The sequence below is a fragment of the Giraffa tippelskirchi genome, chromosome 3 (assembly GCF_054371585.1).
Source record: "Giraffa tippelskirchi isolate mGirTip1 chromosome 3, T2T-mGirTip1v1.2.pri, whole genome shotgun sequence".
In the NCBI taxonomy this organism is placed as follows: Eukaryota; Metazoa; Chordata; class Mammalia; order Artiodactyla; family Giraffidae; genus Giraffa; species Giraffa tippelskirchi.
This window is the reverse complement of record NC_137277.1, coordinates 178174053-178198268: the sequence shown is the minus strand read 5'-3', so window position 1 is coordinate 178198268 and position 24216 is coordinate 178174053. Positions and strand designations below refer to the sequence as shown.

Genomic DNA, 24216 nt, shown 5'->3' with positions numbered 1-24216 from the left:
GCTGGAGGCTTGCGGTTGGGCTGCTGGGGCCCGGTTGGCTGAGGAGCCTTCAGGAGGAGGCAGGAAGTCAGGGTGGGACGTGGGCGCGGGGAGACAGCCGGTGGCTACGACACTGAGGGGAGCCGAAGCTGTGTCTGGGCAGCAGGGCTAGGCCAGGAAGACCATGTGAATGGGGCCAGGGGGCTCCTGGGCTGGGCAGGTAAGGAGTACCGGGAACCGGGGCCTAAGGGCTGGGTGTGGGACCTGAGAGCAGAAGACTGCAGCTGGGCCTGGGGTCAGGCTCCCCCGGGATGCAGCAGTCCTTCAGGCTGGGTCAGAAACACCTGGAGGTCAGGTGGGAGGCAAGCTGAACAGCCAGATCGCTTCTTTCTTGTGTAGTTGTTGCCTCCTGCCTCCGCCATACTGCCTGCCATCAGCGCCCACCTCACTGGGAGGTTTTTTCTTGTGGATCTGAAAGGGTCTTCAGAAATCCCTACATCCAGCCCCTCATCCCATGATGGATAAGCCTCCTGAGCCCCAGATTGGGCAAAGCACTCCCTTCCCACAGTATGTCAGCAAGGCAGAGGCAGAGAGGGTGATGACCCAGGAAGAGGTGATGGCCTAGGATGTGACTCCCCCCTGGAGCAAGGTGATGGACAGGCTTGAGTCAAGAGTCCCAAGAGTCCTTCCACTTGCTGGTGCAGACCCCAATGACAAGACTCTCTTGAGAGAGCAAGGGGAATCACCCAGAGCATCCGGACAGACACGTGAGAAGTGACTTTAGCCTCTACCCACACTGCTTGAGAGGAGGGGGTCTTCCTTTGGGAATGGATGGGCATACAAGGGGACATTTATCATCTAGGATGGGGCCTGGGGCGGAAGTATCTGACAGGACTCCGGGAAGTTGGGGGGTGAGAGGGTGATGGGAGAAGGGAAGAGGAAGGGCTATTTTTATTCTGGACAGGGGTGCTGTTGGCCCTGGGCAAAGACCGTCTGGACTTCCATCTGGAAACTTGCCACTCCTGCCCCTGCCAAGTATCCACAGGATGTCCTTTCTTCTTCCCTTTGCTCCCTCCCGCCCCCCACCCCCGCCCCTGCTGCTGGCTGCTTAGGGCCAGTGGGTCCTGCTGGTTCCTGCTTCAGACCCCAGAAAGGTGGAGGCCCAGGGAGGCAGATTCAGTTCCCTGTCCACCCCCTCACTTTTAGCTCTCAGCCTGCAGTTCATGGGGTAAATCCCCACCTGAGCCACACTTTCCAGGTTTTCCCCTGCCTCCCCCACCGCCACTGGAATTTTTCTTGAAACAGTTTCCAACAAGTCACCCATGTCGCAGTCTTTCTTTCGTCCCCAGCTCCAAGGCCTGCAGCCTCTTGTGGGGCCTGGAAAACAAGCTGGGTCTTCTCTAGACTCCTCCAGACGCTGGACCGGCATCGGCCGTCCCCCACCCCAGGCTGTGCTGATGGATGATTCAGGGTCCCTCGCCCTCAAGGCTCCGGGACACAGGCACTTCTCAAAGGCAAAAAGGGCCAAGTGATGGAGCATGAGAATGGGCGGAAGCTCCGGAGGTCGAGAGGAGGCTTCCCTTGGGTGATCGGAAGGCTTCCTGGAAGAGTCAGGCGGTTCTGAGAAGAACAAAGGCCCATTTTGCAGAGTACCTAGGATATGCAGCCAGGGTCACTGTCTCTGGGTTGTTCCTTGGATCCCAGGAGGCCAGAGACCTCAGGGCAAGACCAAACACAAAAGAGCCAGCGGGTTTGGTGTAGCACGAAGGACATGCATTTCACAGTCAGGCTGACCCAGGCACACTTCTGGTTCTGCCATTTCCTTGAACAAATGACTTCACTTCTCCAAACTCCAGTTGATTTAGTGGTAAAGAGGCAATAATAAATCCTCTTTGATTTCCCACCAGAGAGTGCTGGTGGGAAATCAAAGAGAAAATGGCTGTGATGTGCTGTGGGTAGTACCTGGCATGCAGTAGGTGCTTAACAGAGGTTAGGCAACCACTTCTCCTGCAAATGGTGTACCCAAGGGTGTGTGTGTGGTGGGGGTGTTGCAGGGGGGCTGTCCATACCCGGAATTACTCCTACTCAGCACCTTGGCAGGCCAGTGGGCAGCCCATTCCTTCACACTTGTGGTGTAGCTTTGCAAATGAGCTTGTTTCCTGTGTGTTCTAGTGGGTGTGAGAACTCTAGGCTGGGCCACAGAGTCTATCTTGGAGGAGGGTCCCACACATACCTTCCCACAGACACATAGACACACACACACACACACGATCGATCCTTCCCTCCCTAGCCCAAACTGGAAAATGTAGGTGTGCATGGATGTTCAGAGGCAGAGTCAGGGACCACATATACATCACACATCAGTTCAGTCCAGTTCAGTTCAGTCGCTCAGTCATATCCGACTCTGAGACCCCATGGACTGCAACACACGAGGCCTCCCTGTCCATCACTAACTTCTGGAGCTTACTCAAACTCATGTCCATTGAGTTGGTGATGCCATCCAACCATCTCACCCTCTGTCGTCCCCTTCTCCTCCCGCTTTCAATCTTTCCCAGCATTAGGGTCTTTTCCAATGAGTCAGTTCTTCGCATCAGGTGGCCAAAGTGTTGGAGTTTCAGCTTCAGCATCAGTCCTTCCAGTGAATATTCAGGACTGATTTCCTTTAGGCTGGACTGGTTGGATCTCCTTGCAGTCCAAGGGACTCTCAAGAGTCTTCTCTAACACCACAGTGGGATCCTATAAATCCATGCACACACCCACAAGCTGATGACTTCAAGGCCAAGCTCAATTCATGAAAGCAATGCTGAGGGGAGCTGAGTTCGTGGGTGGGATGGAGGCGAGTGGGGCCTCCATCCAGGTGATGGTTGGAAGGTATCTGGAGCTATATTTCCAATGCTTGGTCTAAAGAATGCTAGTCCTACGAGGCGCCCGGAAAGAAAACAGTTCTGGGTCCAAATCAACATGGTCTCAGATATGAAGTGTCCCATGTGAAATTTACTATCAATGTTAGCTTGTGGAAACTCTGAAAGTCTCCCCAGAGAAGGTGGCTGTTTGATTTTGTCTAACCCGGTGTTTCTCAGACTTTAGTGGTCGCAGAACCTTTTTTCTTGTATCCCAAGTTCCTTGCCTGCACCCCCAGAGAAAAGGGGAGCAGTGGAAGGACAGCTGTAAGGTTGATTCTTCTCAAAGGATTGTGTCTCTTACCAGAGTTTTTGCATTGGTGGGGGCTTGGTTGTTTTCTGTTTTTCAGTTACAAAATTAGCACATGGCTGCTTCTAAAAATTTAAACAGTAGGGACTTCCCTGGTGATCCAGTGGCTAAGACTCTGTGCTCCTGGTGCAGGGGGCCCAGGTTTGATCCCTTGTCAGGGAACTAGATCCCACATGCCACAACTAAAGACCCTGCATGCCGCAACTAAGACCCAGTGCCATTAAATAAAATAAATAAATATTAAAAAAAAGTTAAACAGTACAGAGACATATACAGAAATACAAGAAATGCAGCTCCCTCCAATCTCACTCGTGGGCTATGCTCACTGTGAACAGTTTGGTGTACATCCTTCCAGATTTTCCCCTATGTGGCCACTGAAAAGCATATTAGTTAAGAGTTTAATCCCTGGAGGCAGATAGCCTGAGGTTCAGCTACTTATTTCTATCACTTATTTGTTATGAGGCCTCAGACAAATAGCTTTACTCTGTTTGGGCCTCAGTTTTTGCATCTGTGAAATGGGGATAATAATAGCACTTACTTGATAGGATTATTATAAGAATAACATGAAGTCATGCAAATGAAGGCTTAGCACAGAGTCTGGCTGAAAAGAATCCCCTAGGTATCCAAATTCAAATGCAAATAGGGGGATTCCCTGGTGGTCCAGTGGTTAAGAATCAGCCGGCCAATGCAGGGGACACAGGTTCTATCCCTGTGTCCACGTACATGTTTGCTTTCACATGCGCTGGGCAAATGGACAGTAGCCCCCACTCTCCATAACTAGAGAAAGTCTGCACACAGCAGCAGAGACCCAGTGCAGCCAAAAATAAACAAACAAGTAAATAAATATAATATTAAAAAATAAATGCAAATAGGCTTATAGTCTACATTCTGTCCTGTGACTAACTTGCCATGTTATTTCTGGAACATCTTTCCATGTCTGTGTGGAGATCTACCTCACCTTTTCAGTGGTTTTAGCTAAATATCGTTAACTTGGTTAATGGGCAATGTGGTGATTTTAAGATGCTGCTTCCTGGACAGTATTGTTTGGTGTTGTTAGTGTTGTCAGGAGTCCCAGACATTACTGATCAGTGAGCTAAAGACAGATCTTACTGCCTGCTGTGAAAATAGAGTGACCCACCAGAAGGGCACCCGCCTCTGTCACAGAGGGCAGAGTCAAGTGGACAGGAACTTCTCTGACTGTTCACCTATGTGTCCCCAACTCTAGATCAGAGGCTGGCACATAAGACATACCTGTTAAATTGTAGTCGTAGGCTGGCCAAGTAAGAAAGTCATGCCTCCTCTAACCTACCAAGTGAGGCCTAAGCTCAGAGCTCTGTTTCACACTGCGGCATTTCCCCAAATACCGCATCATTGATGCAGGTGAGTGATCTTAGGGGGTCATGAATGAACGTGTGCAAATGTGAATTTAGGTATTATACCATGTGTTTATTTTAATATATACTGATTTCCATTTATAGCTGGTGATACTAATTTTCCATCTTTTTAAAAAAGTTAAAGTACACTTGATTTACCGTGTTACTTACTCGTTTTCCATTTATGGTAGCAAAGTTTTCATTTGAGGTAAATATATTAAACGTGAAAAATGGTCTGTGGAAGTGCCAAAAATCAAAAAGGAAAATGAATATGTTTAAGGCTGGGGTCATGAAATACCCATGCTGGCCTCAAATAACAATTTTCATTTACTTAGTCCTTACTATGTACCATGTTAAGTACTTTATTATATGAGGACATCTATATATCACATATTATGTTCACAACAGTCCTGGTCGCAGGTCCATTTTTAATTTCCATTTTGAAGATAAAGGAACCGAGGGAGGTTTATGTTCTTTTTCTTTTTGGCCACACTGCGAGGCATGCAGGATCTTAGTCCCCTGACCAGGGTCCAGGGATTGAACCTGTGCCCCCTGCAATGGAAGCACAGAGTCCTAACCACTGGACCACCCAGAAATTCTCTGAGGGAGGTTTAGACAGGTGTAGTAACATGCCCAAAAGCCCTCTGTCAGTGAATGACTGGGAGGCCTTGGGAATGAACTTGGGTGACTATGACACAGACATGGTGACCTGAACCTCTCTGATCGGCAGATTTCCAGAAACTTTAATAGAGTGGTGTGGATTGCCAAATTTTAAGTAATTCTTTGTCCTGATAAAACCCACATGATGCAAAACACAGACAGAGGTACATAAGGAAGGGGACTCAGTAAGAGGAATTACTCAATATATATAAGTTACTAGTTGGAGGACCTCTACCCAAAATACAAGCTTTAGAATAATCACTCTATTGCCCTTGTTTATGGCAATAACTAACTAGGAGAATTGGTTCTGTGTTCAAATCACTCCCAGTTAATGAGACTAAATCCATCTTATTTGCAGGTAAGAGAAGACTCATCTTTTTCTTCTCTATTTTTGTGAACTCCGTGAACTCACAGAATTTATTCCAAACTGGTATTAGATCAAAGAGGAACACATGAAAAAGGAGGGGACTCAGGATGCATCCCTGTTTTACCCACTAGAAATTACTTGCCATGCCTGTCAACCCTGATTCTTGAGTACTGTGATGAGGGTTCAGCATGGGCATCCAACAGCCCAGGCTCTTCACTGAACATATGCACTTTCACCAATAATCAAATCTTGACCGAAGAAAAAGGCCAAGAAAATGCTTTAAATTAATCCTGATAGATTTTGCCACAATGTGGCCCAGAGTACAGCAGTGGCCTGGGTCAGTGGAATACCCTGCCTGCTCTTGACATACCGTTGGCTCAAGAAACTCGGACAAGAAGCTGGCATACATTTTGGACAGAATGTTCAGTAAATGAATAGGTTTACAGTTCGGTGGAGGGAAAGTCTCTTATTTTATTTTAAGGGGACAAAACACATTCTAGGCCTAGTCAGTTGAGACAATGTCTATGGAGTTGATAAAAGTGAACAAGCTGGCAGGAATCAGAGCTTGTTATGTTTTTTCACTGTTGTTGTTTTAACACTGATGCTTTGTTATTAACTAAAGTTCATACTGTATTCAGGTTTTCTTAGTTTTTAAAAAGTAATGAATTAATTTGGCTGAGTTGGGTCTTAGTTGCCACACGAGGTATCTTTAGTTGCAGCGAGTGAGATCTAGTTCGCGGACTAGGGATCGAACCCAGGCCCTCTGCATTGACTGCTAAGTGGAGTCTTAGCCACTGGACCACCAGAGAAGTGCAAAATAGAGCTCACTGTGGTATGATTCCTAAACAACGCTGGGATCAGAAAATTTGGTCCAGGAACTTCCTGAAATCTGGGATTTTTGATCAATTCTACACGGAGTATGAGTAGGGAAATTCCATGCATGGAGGAGCCTGGCAGCCTGTAGTCCATGGGGCCACAAAGAGTCAGACACCACAGTGACTAAACAGCAACAATGATGAGCAGGCACTGTGTGTGCTGGGCTCTGTGAAAAGAGACAAGAGAGATGGGACCTGAAATCTAGCCCTTGCTCCACTCTCCAAGTTTGAAACCCCAGGGAGGAGTGGCCCTTTATAACCGGCACAAAGCACTCTGGACTGTGGACAGATCTTGAGTTTGACCGAGAACATTACAGACACCCACCGTCAGAGCAGGTCTAGAATCTACAAAGTTCCTCCTATTGACCTTGAATTCTTGAGCTGGGAGGAAAGAATGTCCTCTTTCATTCACCCCAGAATCTGCCTTTGTTACTGATTCTGGGAATCCTGGCGATTCTCTGGATCTGCTTCCTCTTTCTTTTTCTTTCTTTCTTCATTCCTCTCCTCTCTTACTTTCAATGAGAAATTTATATTAAGCTTTAATTTTTATTTTCTTTTTGCTAACCTCATTTATTAACCTGGTTTGATCAGACTAGAATGGGACCCACATTTTGCATATGCATAAATATATGCATATATAACCTCACAATTACATAGGGACCTGTACAAACCATACAGGCCCCCATTTCATCGTACAGCCATCTGCATACATGGACTCTTACACACCCATGGGTATGTACACATAGCATGATGCTCAGTGATTCATGTGCCTCGGTAGGCACAAACTTGTATTCACCAGCCAGGGAAATGTACACTCAAAAACATGAATTTCAGGGGACATACCTGGTGGTGCAGTGGATAAGAATTTGCCTGCCAATGCAGGGGACACAGGTCCAATCCCTGGCCCTGGAAGATCCCACATGCTGAGGAGTGACTAAGCCCGCGTACCACAACCACTGAGCCCACTCGCCTAGAGCCTATGCTCTGCAACAAGAGAAGCCACTGCAATGAGAAGCCCACACATAGAAGGGAAGAATAGCCCCCACTCACCGCAACTTGGAGAAAGCCTGAGCAAAAAGCAACGAAGACCCAGCACAGCCAAAAAACTGAAAAATAAATAAACCAAAGACATGCATTCGAGATAGATGGAGAATTGTCTTAGAGAGAAAGGCTTGTTAACAGCGCAATGTCACATTTCTGATGGAGAGTAAACTCCATTCTATCAGACCTCCTTCCCTGCTCCATTTTCTCCATCACCTCTCAGGAGTCCCTACCCTCTTTAGACTTGCCAGGAAGTGAAGGACAGAGCAGAATACTTGGATAGAGGAAGTAGGGGCCTGATTGGAATTCCACCTCTGCCAAGAGCCCTCACGCCCTATTGGGAAAACCACTTAGCTCCTCTGATCTGACACCATCTCCACCTTTAAAATGAGGCTGGTGAATTGCACTAGTGCTTCTTCTTTTATTTATTTATTTATTTATTTATTTATTTATTATTTTGGCTGCACTGGATCTTAGTTGTGGCTCTTGGGATTTTAGTTGCAGCATGTGAACTCTTAGTTGCATCATGTAGGATCTAGTTCCCCAGCCAGGGATGGAACCCAGGACCCCTGCATTGGTAGCACGGAGTTTTAACCACTGAACCACCAGGGAAGTCCCTACACTCTTGCTTCTAAACTCTTCCCTCCAAGGACTTACTTGCCCTTCCCCTGTTGTACTTTTCCCCTTTCCCCATGGCTCTCATGATTTTGAGGGTTTTGCTGACTAAACTACCTCAGTTAGGTACTAGTTTTGTTGTTTCTAGTTCAAATTTTAATCAGAGACTTAACTAAGTATGCATTGTGTGTGTGTGTGTGTTCAGTCGCTCAGTAGAGTCTGACCTGTGTTGAGTCCGACTCTGTGGGACTCCCCAGACTGTAGCCTGCCATGCTCCTCTGTCCATGGGATTTTTGCTGACAAGAATGCTGGAGTGGGTTGCCATTTCCTCCTCCAGGCAATCTTTCCAACCCAGGGATTAAACCCGTGTCTCCTGCATCTCCTGCATTGGCAGGCAGATTCTTAACCACTAAGCCACCTGGGAACCCCAAGTATGCATTGAAGAAACAATAATGCAATTTGTCAAACTGAGAAACAAATCACCTGCAAGCCTTCAGCGTTATTCTGGGGCCTCATAGGTGCATGTAGCTCCCAGTGGCTGGGAGCCACTCACCAGAATTATGTCTGACACTGCCAGATCTTGGGGTCTTCTGATTGCTGCCAGGTATTATACTCCAAAACTCACACTTCTGTATAGGGCAGGGCCTGAAACCTGAAGCTGGAGGGCTCCAGGGGCACTAAACAAGTCACAGAAGAAACACTAAGGGTCAGATACCCAACAGAGTTACCAAGTACTATTTTCCTTAATTTAACACAGCTTGACTTTTTCTCACTCCTGGCCCCAGTCTTTTTTTAATCGACGTATAGTTGATTTACAATATTGTGTTAATTTCAGGTATATAGCAAAGTGATTCAGTTATGCATATATATATTTTTCTGATTCTTTTCCATTATAGGTTATACAAGATACTAAATATAGTTTCCTCTGCTATACAGTAAATCCTTGTTATTTATTTTATATGGAGTGGTGTGTATCTGTTAATCTCATATTCTTAATTTATCCCTCCCCTCCCCCACCCTTTTCCCCTTTTGGTAGCCACAAGATCGTTTTCTAAGTCTGAGTCTGTTTCTGTTTTGTAATAAGTTCATTTGTATTAGTTTTTAGATTCTGTATATAAGTGATACCATGTAATATTTGTCTTTCTGTTCCTGGCTTACATCACTAAGTGTCATAATTGTAGGTCCATCCATGTTGCTGCAAATGGCAACATTTCATTCTTTTTACCTGGTCCCAGTCTTTAGGGACATCATCTTGTCCTCTCTGGCAGGTCCAGATTTATCCAGGGTATGGGTCCTGCCTGCATGTTTTCCTGGACCCTCGCCCAAGGCCAGGTGGCTCCTCTTCTCTCCCCATGTGACCCTAGCCTGGACCATGTGCAGTATTCAGCCCTAGATTCAGCATAGATTTCTTCTGCCTGTCTACTAGCCTCTCCTCACTGCTGCACCCCAGTTCATCCCATTTTCTCAACCCCAAGCTTTTCTCATCTTGCTCTTACCCTTTCCAACTCCTCTGCGAATGTCAGGCCTAGAAGGGACTTACTGATCTAAGTTGACACCTTATCTGATGTTGGTGTTCTCTGTATAATACAGCCAACTGATGGTTTTCCAAGGGCTGTTTGACTATCACAAAAAACTGGTCGCTCAGGACCTCAGACCCTAGACAGTCAGTTCATCTGAGGCTGGTTCCAGAATGTAAACAGTTCTTTTCTGGAGGCTTTTGCTGTTAATCAGTTCTAAGCCATAATAAAATTAGCAATCAAAAAAATACAAAAGCCATGTGCAGCCACAGAGCTGAGCAAGATTTCTCAAATGTCTCCCCAGGACTCCTAAAGTAGAGGGGGAAGAGTATATTCGCAAACACCTTTCCTTGAAAGTCTCTTGATTTGGCTTAAAACTTCATGCACATTTTGTATTTTCCTTTATTTGTAGTAGATCTGTTTGTTTAACTATGTGAATAAGGTTTAACTATGTGTTTAACACTCATGCTTTGAGAGATACACACCCGTGACTTCCGGTACCCATGAAAGGTTATAAGTATCTCAGTTTAAGAGACATGAGCTTATCAACTACACTCCAATATAAACTAAAAATTACATTAAAAAAAAAAAAAAGAAATGTGAGCTTAAAGCCAAGAGGATTATTTACCAGTCACATTCTTCCACTTTTCAAAGCAGGGGTTGGTAGGGCAGAATGGGCACTCGTGGAAATCTTTCTAAGCTCTAAACCAAGCCAACATTTATCTAAGCTTCTGAGGAAGGGATGACAATTCCCGGTCGACAGAAAAGGCAGAGTGAGGAGAATGATTTCAGCAAAGTGGCACAATGAGTATTATTCCCAGAATTTGAACATAACTCCAGGGACTATCCTTGAAGCTTTTTTTTTTTCCTTTCTTTAATTGAGTTATAATTGAATAGGTCCTTAAGTCTTTATTAACTAAAAAACCGCCACCACTCCCCACTTCTAGTTGACCTCAGCATAGATTAGCAGCTCTAGCTTTGTTCTGCCCGTAATAGTTGTCTGAGTTTGAGAAGAACTTTCTGGTCCTCTGTTTGCTCATCTAAAATCTGAGGCTAGACTTGGTGGTTTCTAAGACCTTTGCAAATGGGAGAATCTGTGCATTAACCCTCCACATACCAGTCAACATTTATTAACAAGAATTGTCCTGGGTGATGGGACATTCAGGCAAATAAAACACAACTTCTGCTCTTGCTGAATCCCTGATCTCACCAAGCGGGTAGGAAAGGCAGGGGGGCTGACACATAAATTAGTGTCATCATGGCACTCAGTGGAAGTTGATGATTGTGGTTAGTGAGAGTGGAATGTGGTAGGAACAAAGAGTGCTGGGCATTGGGGAGGCTTCACAGAGAAGGTGCTATCTGAGCTGAGCCTTGAAGGTTGAGCTAGAGTTCAATAGATGGGCAAGAGTATTCCACGGCAGGTGAACCACACATGCAAAGGCATGTTATAAGAAGAGTGTGAGTTTTTTGGGGAAGAGGAGCTCAGAAGACAGACTCTGTGTGTGTACGTGTGTGTGTGTGTACGTGTGTGTGTACGTGTGTGTGTGTAGCAGAACAGACTGAGGAGATGGATTTGATCTTAATAGTAAAGGTTCTTGAATGCATGAATTAATTTATCTGAGGACTGGTATTTCCAGGCAGTCCAGAGGACCAGCCCTGGGGGAAGAGGTACTGTAGGGACTCCTGGGGACTTGGGGGTGAGGTCCCCACTCTGCTTCAGGCAGAACAGCTCCACTTTTACCTGCTTTATCTATGGGGTTCCGCTCGATTTCATCTGACGAAAAGTTTCCACTGCTAAAACAAGCAAACAAATACTAAAAAATGTATGGCAAATAGGGCCGCTGAGGGGTTTTCTGCTAGGGAGAAGCAGAAAGAAGCCTCTGAAGCAGACTTTGTGGGGGTTTTGGGGGAGCAGAGGCCTGATGGCTGACCGGGAGAAAAGTTCCCTCATTCAGTGTCCTCGGCAGCAGGGGGGACTTGTAATTAGGAGGTGAGGTACAAACAAACACCCCACTGGTAGGGGAGGATCAAAACTCAGGTCTCCCCTAGGGCTGGAGGAAGTGTATGTGATCTCTAGTAGGTAGTCCCCCAACTTGGGGGATGGGCTGAGAAAGTGGGAGGGGGGAGAGGCAGGAAGTGGGCAACTAGACTAACAAAGGTGCCTGTGGCGGTTTACCCAGCCCAGGTGGGAGGGCGGGCCTTAGGTCTCAGCAGGGGGCCACGTGTGACTTTATTGGGAGCTAGGACCCCATTTCAGCTTTTCTGCGGCTGGAGAATGGCGGCTGGGGGGCTGACAATCTCGGGCACTTCTGGAAGTTCCCAGGGCTAGGCCCTAGCATGTCTGATGTTGGGGGAGCCCTTTCAGCCCCCTTTCCATTCCCCCAGGGACCATGGGCTGTAGCTGCAGCTCAAACCCAGAAGATGATTGGATGGAAAACATCGATGTATGTGAAAACTGCCACTACCCCATAGTCCCACTGGACAGCAAGACCACGGTAAGAGGCAAGACAGGGGGCTTGGTGAGGGAGTCGGGTGGGATGTAGGCGTGGGGAGAAAGGAACAGATCATCCCTACAGGTCCTGGAGATGACAGCGAGCCCCCCTGCCACACAGAAAGGAAAAGAACCCCAAAGAGGGAAAGGGACTCTTCTAAGGTCACACAGCACGTGGTGGGCAAATTCAGTGAGAAGATCCAGCCAAGCTGAAGTGAAGGAGAGCAGGAGGGTGGGGAGGCAAGCCAGGGTCTCACCCAGTCTCCAGCTCTCTGACTTCTCTCATCCCATGCCCACAGCTGCCCATGCGGAATGGCTCTGAAGTGCGTGATCCACTGGTCACCTACGAGGGATCCAACCCCCCAGCTTCTCCACTGCAAGGTGACCTCAACCAGCAGGGCCTGAAAGACATGGCCTGTGGACCCTTGGCTGTCAGCCTCCGTCTCCTCCCCTCTCCCCGACTTTCCACCTGTCCTTCCTCCTTCTCAGTCTTGTCCGCTGCCATCTAACGCCTGAACTCACGCTCCCAGTCTGCTCCACAAGTCTTCTCCCTGACTGCCCCTGTCTTTACAGACAACCTGGTTATCGCCCTGCACAGCTATGAGCCTTCTCACGACGGAGACCTGGGCTTCGAGAAGGGTGAACAGCTCCGTATCCTGGAGCAGTGAGTGCCCCCCTTCGCCCTGCCCATCCTGGGGTATCTCCAGTATCAAACCCCTGCGGTCCCGGCTTGCAATGGGAGCCCTTCAGACAAAAATGGGAGGCTCCGGAGTGCTGAGCTGGAGGGTGGGGTAGCATGGCCTAACTGGGGGCTCTGACGGGGGATTTCCAGCCGAGTCCGAGGCTGTGCAGACCATGCTAACTGCCGCGGTCATGCAGGAACGGCGAGTGGTGGAAGGCGCAGTCCCTGACCACGGGCCAGGAAGGTTTCATCCCCTTCAACTTTGTGGCCAAAGCGAACAGCCTGGAGCCCGAACCGTGAGTGGGGACGCGTCGTGGGAATGGTGGGATGCAGATCCAGGGACCTCGCAGCAGAGGAGAGGTGCTAGGGGTGGTGGCGGTGAATGAGGGTGATGGAGAAAGAACGGACCAGCGGACCAAAGAAGCCTTCTCTTCTGCCTTGAGCAGCTGGTTCTTCAAGACCCTGAGCCGCAAAGACGCGGAGAGGCAGCTCCTGGCGCCGGGGAACACGCACGGCTCCTTCCTGATCCGGGAGAGCGAGAGCACGGCGGGTGAGCGGAGGGGCTGCTGCGGGGCGTCGGGAGGGGGCCGCAGGCTGGGGCCGCTAGCCGAGGTCCGGGGTGCGAGGAGCCCGCGGGGGGGAGGGCCGCGTTGGCGGAGGGGCGACTTGCTGGAGGCCACTCCTACTCGTCTTTTGCGTTCCTTCATCCCTTCTTTCGTTCAGGATCGTTTTCACTGTCGGTCCGGGACTTCGACCAGACCCAGGGAGAAGTGGTGAAACATTACAAGATCCGTAACCTGGACAAAGGCGGCTTCTACATCTCGCCCCGCATCACTTTTCCCGGCTTGCACGAGCTGGTCCGCCATTACATGAGTGAGCGTGGCAGGACTCTTCACCTGGGCCCTACCCTATCAGCCTGTCTCCCCCAGTTCTTCTCAAGGGTCCCCCCCCCCCCGCGCCCATCTCTCAGCATGCTCCTTCATTCCCCCCACCCCCACCCAAGTGGGTGAGGGGCGGTACCTTGTAGCCCCGGGGATCAGGTGACAGCCCCATACCTCCCCTGCCTGTCCATTTCCCCAGGTGGGGACTGAGTGAGCCCCCCACCCTCCAGTCCCGCCTTATTGACAGCCCTTCGCCCCTCCCTGGACCTCATAGATGCTTCGGACGGGCTGTGCACACGGTTGAGCCGCCCCTGCCAGACCCAGAAGCCCCAGAAGCCGTGGTGGGAGGATGAGTGGGAGGTTCCCAGGGAGACGCTGAAGCTGGTGGAGCGGCTAGGGGCTGGCCAGTTCGGAGAGGTGTGGATGGGTGAGTGAGGCCCTCCAGGACTGCGGGCAGGTGGGGAGGGGAGGCGTCTACTGAGGTCCTGAGAGTTCTACGACAGCACCCTGTTTCAGGGCAGCTGCCTGGCTCTGGGTGCATGGGCTGGAAGTGACTCTCCCAACCCTTCCCTGCCCTAGGGTACTACAACGGGCACACGAAGGTGGCAGTCAAGAGTTTGAAGCAGGGCAGCATGTCCCCCGATGCCTTCCTGGCCGAGGCCAACCTCATGAAGCAGCTGCAACACCAGCGGCTGGTCCGGCTCTACGCGGTGGTCACCCAGGAGCCCATCTACATCATCACGGAATATATGGAGAACGGTGGGCTCCGCTGTCGTGCGCGGCCGCTGGGGGCGCTGCCGTGTCCTCTGCCCGCTCCGAGAGTGGGGAGGAGATATGCGTGGCTCTGCACTGAGGTTTTTCTAGAGGAATTTTGCTGGGCCCTCAAAGACTCACCTTCAGGGGCGACAAGATGGTGTGTGGAGAAGAGGGTGTGCCGTTTGAACCGTATCTGGGAGCCCAGCTTGAGGTGGCAGGCTCTGGTTGTTCAGCCGCTCAGTCGTGTCCCACTCTTTGCAGCCCCCTGGACTGCAGCATGCCAGGCCTCTCTCTCAGGTTCTGGAAAACCATTCAACCCCCATTTTCCCTCACCTGCAGTACTGTTTTCCTTCTTCAAAGCTTATCTTGATCTAAGGATGCTTGATCTCAGGAGATGAGTAGGTCCCTAGCCCGTTTTCTATCTCTTCTGCCCCCAGCATTGGGAGGTCCAATCTGTTCCAAGGCCCTCTTTTTCAGTTCTGGATGAGCCTCTCCCAGTCCCTTCGTCCACTGTTGGACAGATTGAGAGCCCAAGGAAGGGGAATTTAAATAAATAGGAATTTCTAGGTCCAGCTTTGGGCCATGTCTCTGTCCCACTTCTGGTGCTCAGTTCCCTCAAGAATACCAGCAGAAATCTAAACAGGCTTATCCAGAAAGTAGTAGTCATTAAGGGCTCTGACTGCTTGGGTTGGAATCCTGGCTTGAAGACTGTGTGGCCTTGGGCTGATCACTTCACTTCTCTCTGCCATGGTTTCCTCATCTGTAAAATGGTGATAGTAATGCAATAGTAACTTTCTTATAGGATCTTTGTGAGGGTGAAAGCTAATGCATATAGAGCAGTTAGAACAGTGCCTGCTGTATAGTAATGGCTCAGTAAGTTTGTTGTTATCTGGCTTTGATTCTTGGGGAGTATAAAATCTGTCCCTCTTTCAGGAAGGGAAAAAAGCTAATTGGCTAATGGATTCTGAAAATGGCAAATAGCAGGCCACCTTCAATTGGTAGTTTCTTGAAGCTCTGTGTTGAGAAGGATTCTGAGGTTCATTGGAAGTGAGCACTGGGATTGATTAGCAATATCTGCCATGGACACAATGGAGGAATGACAGTGTCTATCCACATATTTGCTGTCTTTGGGTGAGGTTTTGTCTCAGTGACTAATTCAGCACTCAAATGGGGACATTCAGGTTGTTGTCATCTTCACACAAGGTTTTAATCTCTTGAGAAGGGCCAGTGGTTACTAGCTCTGTTCCAGCCACTCTAATCCCTGGTATTTTCCTTGTTACCCTCTGCTGCCAGAAAGATGGTCGCTCACTCCCTCATGATACCTATTTTCATACTCCATTTTAATATATTCAGCATACATTTATTGCTGTTTACTGTGGGCTGGGAGGAGCCTCCCACGTGCCTCAGTGGTAAAGAATCTGCCTGCCAATGCAGGAGACACAGGAGAAGCAATTTTAGTCTCTGTGTCAGGAAGATCCCCTGGAGGAGGAAATGGCAACCGACTCCAGTATTCTTGCCTGGAAAATCCCATAGACAAGAGGAGCCTGGCGGGCTACAGTTCATGGGGTTCCAAAGAGCTGATACAGCTTAGTGACTGAGTATGCATGCACTGTGGGCTGGGAATATTGATGGACAAAACAAGAATCTGACTATCAGAGGAACCTTGCTTTAGTTATGCACCCTAGGAAAACCAGTTTATGCCATAGGAAAGTCTTAGCAGGTAGATGATGGTGCAATTTATTATTCTTGGTACGATCTAGAGAGGCTTTTTAAAGGAAGAGTCTAACTGAGCCATGACCAAAAAGAATCTGTAGCAGAAGAAATGAGACAGAGAGACTTTGGAGTGGGAACCCAATTGGTCTATGAGAAAACTCTCACAATTGTCTAGGGTAGATGGCGTAAAAGAGGCATGAGTGGAGGGAAGAGAAGAAACTGCAGATGTGGACTATGCAGGTCTTGGATGCCTGGCTGAGGAGTTCAGGTTCCACTCCACTGGAGACAAAAAGCTTGCAGACCCCTCCAAGTGGCATCTTAGTCTCCAGGAAAAGGGCATCACACATCTCAGGCACGCTTACTCTGAACACACACTCCTCCATTTTCAGGTCTTACTCATCCTTTCCACACAACAGACATGGCTTCTAGACCCCTAGTTAGGGGAGAAGAGTCTGGGAGCTTTCCCCTGGGGCAATTTGGGTCAGCAACTCTTGCTTCTGTCCACAGGAAGCCTGGTGGATTTTCTCAAGACCTCCGAAGGCATCAAGCTGACTATCAACAAACTCTTGGACATGGCAGCCCAAGTAAGGAGACTGGGGAGGGGCTGAGCATGGGCACAGGGCAATGGGATCCAGATGTCTGGCTCAGGGCTGATGACCTATACTTGGTCTGCAGATTGCAGAGGGCATGGCATTCATTGAAGAGAGGAATTATATCCACCGCGACTTGAGGGCTGCCAACATCCTGGTGTCCCATAGCCTGAGCTGCAAGATTGCAGACTTTGGTCTAGCACGCCTCATTGAGGACAACGAGTACACAGCCAGGGAGGGTAGGTATCGGATATGAGGGAAGTCAGAGGTCTCCGAGCTCTGGCCTGGCAGACCCTGGTGACCTCACTGCCCTCCCTCCAGGTGCCAAGTTTCCCATTAAGTGGACAGCACCAGAAGCCATTAACTATGGGACATTCACCATCAAGTCGGACGTGTGGTCTTTCGGGATCCTGCTGACGGAGATTGTCACTCATGGTCGCATCCCTTACCCAGGTCGGGGTCCAGGCAGGAGTTGAAAGGGTGATGGGGAAGGGCAGCAAATTGATGTCTTTCTACTTCTTTCTGGGCTCAGAATATGAACCTTTCCAGCTGCTTCCCCTCCATCCTCCTAGGGGTGGCACTCGTGCATCCCCGATCGGGAGCCACATCTCCTAGGTCTGGCTTCCGTTTCTGTCCCTGAATCTCTCGTCCTTCAATAATCCCAGCAATTTTCTTTAATTCTAACACAGGCAGCCTAGTAGGTAGAAGAGGATCTGGTCTGAGAAGCAAGAGGCCTGCTTTCTTTTTTCATTTTTTTCCAAGTTTTATTTCTTTATTATAGTTTTTGGCCACACCTTGCAGCATGTGGGATCTTAGTTCCCCAACCGGGGATCAAACCTGTAGCTGCTGCATTGGAAAGCAAAGTCTTAACCGCTAGACCGCTGCGGAAGTTCCCAGAGGCCTGCTTTTTATTACCAGATCTGCCACTGATGCTTTCTGTTTGACTTTGATCAGATTATTGCCTCTTTCTCCAGTTGTAAAACGTGAGGTTAGAACAGTATTTGACCCATACGAAACACTCAAGAGTGTTAGGTTTTATTATTAATCACTTTGGGCAAGTGACTTTGGGCAGGTGACTTTACCTTTCTGAGCCTCAGTTTCATGATATGAGAAACAAGATTATTTTTGAAAGAGCTTGACTCATAGCAGATGCTCACGAAATACTGACTTCCTTTGCCTCTGAAGCCTTCCGTGTAGAGTGACAGAGATGTGTAAACAACCAATTCCCCTCTTCCACTCCTCGCTGTATCTCCTTGACGAAGTTCTTTACCGCTGAATTCAGCCAGGACAGGAATGGAATTTTTTTGGAAGGAACTTGCTAGAAAACTATGGGGAAAGGAAACAGAACACAAAGACAGGGTCTGGAGGGTGTGCAGCCCAGTGGCCAGACTGGCAGAAGCTTCGCACATCCTGAGCAGTGTGCACAGAACTTTGCTCCTGGGAAGGTAAAAACACCTTAGAATTAGGTGTGAGTATCCAGGCCTTCCCTGGTCTGGACTTGCCCCATCAAAGAGTTCAAGGGCAGCACTGGGGCTAGAAACATACTCCTGTCATCCTGCCAAGAGCTCACACTGCTCTCTTAGAGGATTTTTCTACTAGAAGAAAAAAGGCAATGAAAGCACAATGATAAATGGCAACTGACGCATAGTTTCAGGGTCAGGGAGACTATGGGGAGTAATGGGGACCTGGGTAAACTTGCGTCTGCGCCAGCAGATGGTTGCTATTAAGACACAGGGGCCCAAAAAACAGAGCTGTGTTTTTTCAAGGGAAGCCAAAGCTTGGAGTTTTAGGAAAATTTGCCCATTTCCAAATATTGGTGATGATTCAGATTGTTTAAAAACACAATAAGGAGCCAAGCCAAAGTGGGCCTGTCTGTGGGCTATATTTAGGCTGGGTGTAGCCAATTGGTTTGCACCCTTGACTTGATCCACGAGTGTCATTTCCTAGCCTACGTCTTTCTGTGCCCTGATTTTTAAATGTGAGGGACACATAGCTAGAGGCTCCCCAGGGGCAAGGCCTGGGGAAGAGAGGTCTCTGTTGACTAGGTTACAGTTTGAAGCTTTGTAGGAGTGAAACTACTGTTTTGCTAGGACGTCTAGGAGTTAGGCGTCTCTTCTCAGGAGAGTGAAGGAGAAACCAGAGGCCACACAGGTAATTTAGAAACAGGGAGCCTATTTCTGCGGAGACCATTCAGTTCTCCAGAGCAGCATTTTTTTGCGTCCACATGTAATGGGCCTCCCTGGTGGGGCCAGGATCAGTACAAAGCAAGGGAACTGGTCCAAAGATGACTTCTTCTGGGTCACAAAGGGGTCTAGTGAATCTTCTATGCCTCATGCAGGGTCTGCCTGGCTAAGGCCCAGGATCCACCTGGCTTCCTGATGCAGCATTTCATATGCATGTTCCCAAAGCTGGAGAAACTTCCCCATTGTCCTGGCTGTGGGCCCCCATCCTGCTCCATCCTTCCCCACCAAATAATAATCATCACAGGCGCTCTTTATGCTCCGTCTCCTCCTCCAGGCACCATCGTCAGGGCTGCGTACACACTTTCTCATTTAATCCTCACAACATCTCTAGGAGGTAGGAGCTTCTATTATCCCATTTTTCAAATAAGGAAACTGAGGCTCAAAGAGGTGCAGTGGGTCACTCAAGGCCTCACAGCCAAACACGTGTGTGTTGTTGCATGTTTAAGCCATAGCAGACACTCCAAGTGGCATGACTGACCTTTTGTAGGTACTGCCAGTATAGCCTTACCATCCTTATCATCCATGAAGACCAAGATCCCTTTGGATTGGTGCTCACACCATACCTGTTGTCAAATATCTTCTTGACCACCACCCTGCCTATGGGCTTCCAAAGCCTGGAGCGTTGATGTCAGTTCTCCCAACAACCTCTAGGGATGACCAATCCTGAGGTGATTCAGAACCTGGAGCGAGGCTACCGCATGGTACGACCTGACAACTGCCCGGAGGAGTTGTACCAGCTTATGATGCTGTGCTGGAAGGAGCGCCCGGAGGACCGGCCCACCTTTGACTACCTGCGCAGCGTGTTAGAGGACTTCTTCACGGCCACGGAGGGCCAGTACCAACCCCAACCCTGAGGGGCCTAGGTGACTGGGGCTTGCAGCCCTCCCACCATCTAGCCAACCTGGCTGGGGGAGGGGCAGTTCCTGTGTCATACCCATGTGGTCTATGCACATTTGGACTCAGCATGTGAATCCCGCCCACGTGCAACACATACACTTCTCGTGTCTTGTACACGGGATCTGTAGTTGGGTGGGCTCTGCACATGTGTCTTGTACATGTGTGGCCTGTGCATATATGTCTTGGACACTTGTCCAAGTTGTCCCTTTCTGGGCACCCCCCTGACTTCCAAGACCACCAAAGAGAGGAGAGAGGCCTGTGATTAACACCTACTTCTCCCTGTCCCCTTTCCCTTTCCCCTGGTCATCAAGATGCTCTTTGAGGGCTGGGAACTTAACTAAAATACCTCTGTGTGCTCCTCTTTGGTGTTGGCATACATAAGGAGCTCAATAAATATCTGTTGGCGAAGATTGTACATTTTTCTGCTCCCCATTCCAGTCTCCTTTTCCTTGCTGGGGGGAGTGGATGTTCAGAAGATGGAAACTGAGGCATCCTGATTTGGGGTAAAAGGTGGGAGGGATGAAGGGATGTCTGAACTTTTTCCAGCCCTGCTGATGTTGGGTGCCAAGAGGAGGTCCTTATATTTTGCGATATGTGTTCTTTGAACCCCTTCAAACCTCCACACCAAAGAATTATGGGCACCCTACCCAGAACCTCCTAGAGAGGAGATGTGTCCCAAAACCCTTCCTTTCCCACTGTATAAGGGTGACTGCCTTTTCCTTTTTACAGCTACTGATTCAAGAGCTGTATGTTCTGATTCACCTTTAAGGTGTTTTTAATCATTGAGGTAATCCACTCACTTAACAAATATTTATTGTGCACTAGATAAGATCTCTGGGGAGCTTACAGGGAAGACAGTAAGCATCACAGAAATAAATGGTATGGTATGCTGCAAGGTGATAGTGCTGAGGGGAAAATAGAGCAAGGAAAGGGAAATTAGCAATGTCATGTTTGGGGGAGGTTTGTAGTTTTAAAGAGGGTGGACTGGGAAGCTCTCACTGAGAAGGTGAATTTTGAGCAAAGATTTGAAGGAGGTGAGGGACTAAGTGGTATAGGGGAGGAGCAGTCAGGCAGAGGGAACAGCCTGAGGCAGAAACTTGAGACAAGCTCTGAGACATAAAGGCTGCCTGAGGGAGGAGGATAGATCCTATGGAGCCTGGGGCCTGGGGCTTCTGCAGGAGCCATTTTGAGACTCACATTTTACAAGGATGGCTCTTACTGCTGTCTTAAAAATAGACCAAAGGCCTTCCCTGATGGTCCAGTGGAAGACTCTGTGCTTCCACTGCAGGGGGCATGGGTTTGATTGCTCTTCTTGGAATTAAGATCTTGCATGCCAAGGCAGAGCCAAAAAGTAAATGTGTGCTGTGTGCTAAGTCGCTGCAGTCGTGTCCAACTCTTTGCGACTCATGCACTGTAGCCTACCAGGCTCCTGTCTCTATGGGATTCTCCAGGCAAGGATACTGGAATGGGTTGCCATTTCCTTCTCCAGGGTATCTTCCAGACCCAGGGATCAAACTTGAGTCTGCTATGTCTCCTGCATTGGCAGGCGGGTTCTTTAATTAAATCAATTAAGTAGGGCTTCTCTGGTGGCTCCATGGTAAAGAATCCGCCTGCCAGTGCAGGAGACCCGAGTTCCATCCCTGATCTGGGAAGATTCCACGTGGTGCGGAGCAACTAAGCCCATGCACCACAACTACGGAACCTGTGCTCTAGAGCCAGGGAGCAGCAACTACTGAAGGCCCTGTTCCCTAGAGCCCATACTCTGAAACGAGAGAAGCCATTGCAATAAGAAGCCCCTGCAACTAGAGAGTAGCCTCGGCTCGCCAAAACTAGAGAAAAGCCTGCATAGTGGTGAAGACCCAACACAACCAAAAAAATAAAATTATAAAAAACTAAATTAATTAAAAAAAATAGACTGAGTTAGCAGTCAGTTTATAAAGCTGGGGCAGTTTTGCATAAAACTCCAGATTTCTGTCTTCTCTTGAGAAAAGAGGAAGATTTGGCTCCTTTGGTTTTACCTGGCCTCATGGAGCTGAGTAATGGCCACCGCCTTTAGGTGGGGCGTGAGTTCTGCCTTTCACAGCCTATTGCTCTCAGATTATGAACCTAAGTGTTAGTGGCTATTTATCATCATGCTGGTGCTATGGTTCTTATAATAAAGAGGCAAATGAAAAATTTTTGCACACTGTATTTCTATTACAAAGTGAGAAAATTAAAGATGCCTGAAGATGGCAGTGTGTTTGAAGAAAGATGGGAGGACATATTTCCTTATGAAAGTAAAAGAAAAGAATCCAGTTTTAAAAATAAGCGAAGTACCTGACTCAAACTAATATAACTATAATATAAATCCACTCATTTACACCACCTTCCTGACCTCTGTAGGCATCTGAGTTTGTGATTCCTGTTCTGCATTTTATGAAATGCTGCCACACCCATGACCTCATCTGATCCCACCCTCCTCCTTTTTTGGACATGGCTGCAGCCACAGAGTTGATGTACTTTGTTTTCTTACACTCTTCATTTTACTAAGAGGGAAATGGGGACACAGAAAGGTTCCTGGCTGGGGAGCAGCAACACAGAACTGGCGATAGGGTTTATTTCTTGGTCCTTTGCTGTTTCTATAATAGAAGCGCCCAACAACACCACCTAAAGGTTGGACAAAACACCTAAACCAACCCTCCAACCAGAGCCCTGGACACACACCTACCCTCACCCCATATAAGGAACAAGCTTCACCCCCCACCCCCGGGTGGTGGCGGGTGGGGGGAGCTAGCAAGCAAGCAAGGAAACCTGTTGCTTCTTCTTGCTCCCTGATGCTGCCTGCTGCTGCCCTAGGGGCCCCAGTAAAGCCTTGCCTGAAAAAAAAAAAGTGCCCAGTCTTAGATCTCCTGTTACTTTTATAATTAGAGGCCCAAATGCAGTTCCCACGTGAGGAATACAAGTGCCCAGGCTGCCTTTAGACTAAGGCAGGTCTGCCTCTTTTGCGGCCCCTCCCCTCCACCAGCCTGCTCCTCTGTCCAGGAGACTTCCCAGGCAAGAATACTGGAGTGTGCTGCCATTTCCTTCTCCAGGGGATCTTCCCGACCCAGGGATCAAATTCGTGTCTCCTGCACTGGCAGGCAGATTTTACTGTAAAGAGGCATAAAAATGTATCTTATTGACTGTAGAACCATGAGTAACTTACTTGGCACACAATAAGCGCTTACTAAATATTAATATTGTTGTAGTTGCCTCTTTAATAGCCCACCACAATACTTTTCAGCCTTTAGCTTTCAATAATGATTGACTGATCTAGTGCAGTGGTTCTCAAGGTTAGGCTTGGGGGCACTTTTATACTCCCTCCAATCCTCTCCTCTTTGCCCTGGAGATGTTTTGCCATGTCTAAGTACAATTTTTGTTGTCACAGCTGCAGGGGGCTGGGGCAATGCTACTGGCATCTAAGAGTAGTGGCCAAAGTGAAAGTGTTAGTCACTCAGTCGTGTCCCACTCTTTGGGACCCCATGGACTGTAGCCTGCCAGGCTCCTCTGTCCATGGAATTCTCCAGTATCCTTATACCGGAGTGGGTAGCCATTCCTTTCTCCAGGGAATCTTCTCCACTCAGGGACTGAGCCTGTGTCTCCAGCATTGTAGGCAGATTCTTTATAGTCTGAGCCACTAGAGAAGCCCAGGATGCAGCTAAAAAACCTACAGTGCACAGGATGGTCCCCCACAACATATTTGGATATTATCCAAATTATCAATAGCTTCAGTATCTTTAGAAACTCTGCTCTGGTATAAGCGACAGTTTCCTCCCATTTAAAGGCACTCCATAGTCCTCCTAGGTGACTGCATCAGGGAGGTAGGCTTTGGAGTAAGAAAGGCTGGGTTCTGCCACTTTGATACGTGCTTCTGGAGTTGAGTAAGCGTTTAAAAAAATCTGTGATTGAAAACTGAACGTAATTACTGTATGACTGCGAGGAAGTGACAAAGTTCTGAACTTCATTATCCTTGTCTGTAAAATGGGGATAAAAGGCCCCACCCCAAGGCCACCAATAGGAACAACAGAGATGACTGAGATAATGTCGGTAAAGCTATGGCACAGTCCTTCGTCTACAGCAGTTTCCTGTCCTTTGTCAATTTATTTCTCCTCCTCCAAACTTAGCTGAGTGACCTTGCGCAAGTCACTTTCCATCGTAGGCCTCTGTCAAATGACAAAGTTGGCTTCTGATCTCCAAGCACTCTCCCAAAGCGGGACACCCAAGTTAGCAGGCCCACTTTCTTCCCCCGGGACGAATGGTACGGTCCCGGGGCAGCCCCACCCCCCCCGGGGCAGCCCCACCACCCCC

General features: G+C 48.6%; 1 protein-coding gene across 3 annotated transcripts; it reads left to right on the top strand.

The window, feature by feature from the left end:
• The first annotated feature begins 89 nt into the window (after positions 1 to 89).
• On the top strand, positions 90 to 20303 carry LCK (LCK proto-oncogene, Src family tyrosine kinase). Of its 3 annotated transcripts, none has more exons than XM_081585913.1 (13): positions 90 to 199; positions 12023 to 12132; positions 12428 to 12509; positions 12702 to 12792; positions 13008 to 13106; positions 13257 to 13360; positions 13534 to 13683; positions 13966 to 14118; positions 14271 to 14450; positions 16668 to 16744; positions 16836 to 16989; positions 17072 to 17203; positions 19645 to 20303. In XM_081585913.1, exons 2-13 carry the CDS (start codon positions 12028 to 12030, stop codon positions 19845 to 19847), a joined length of 1530 nt encoding a protein of 509 aa, XP_081442039.1. In that variant the 5' UTR covers positions 90 to 199; positions 12023 to 12027; the 3' UTR covers positions 19848 to 20303. The 3 variants fall into 3 exon arrangements, with proteins under 3 accessions (XP_081442039.1, XP_081442038.1, XP_081442040.1); XM_081585912.1 differs by having other exon boundaries at positions 13534 to 13689; XM_081585914.1 differs by lacking the exon at positions 13966 to 14118.
• The last annotated feature ends 3913 nt before the right edge of the window (positions 20304 to 24216 follow it).

Excerpts from the sequence above, each read along its gene's own strand:
- LCK (XM_081585912.1), top strand. The coding sequence starts at position 12,028 with ATGGGCTGTAGCTGCAGCTCAAACCCAGAAGATGATTGGATGGAAAAC. Across the intron at positions 13,107-13,256 it reads AACAGCCTGGAGCCCGAACC|CTGGTTCTTCAAGACCCTGA; the intron begins GTGAGTGGGGAC and ends TGCCTTGAGCAG. Across the intron at positions 16,745-16,835 it reads TCTTGGACATGGCAGCCCAA|ATTGCAGAGGGCATGGCATT; the intron begins GTAAGGAGACTG and ends CTTGGTCTGCAG.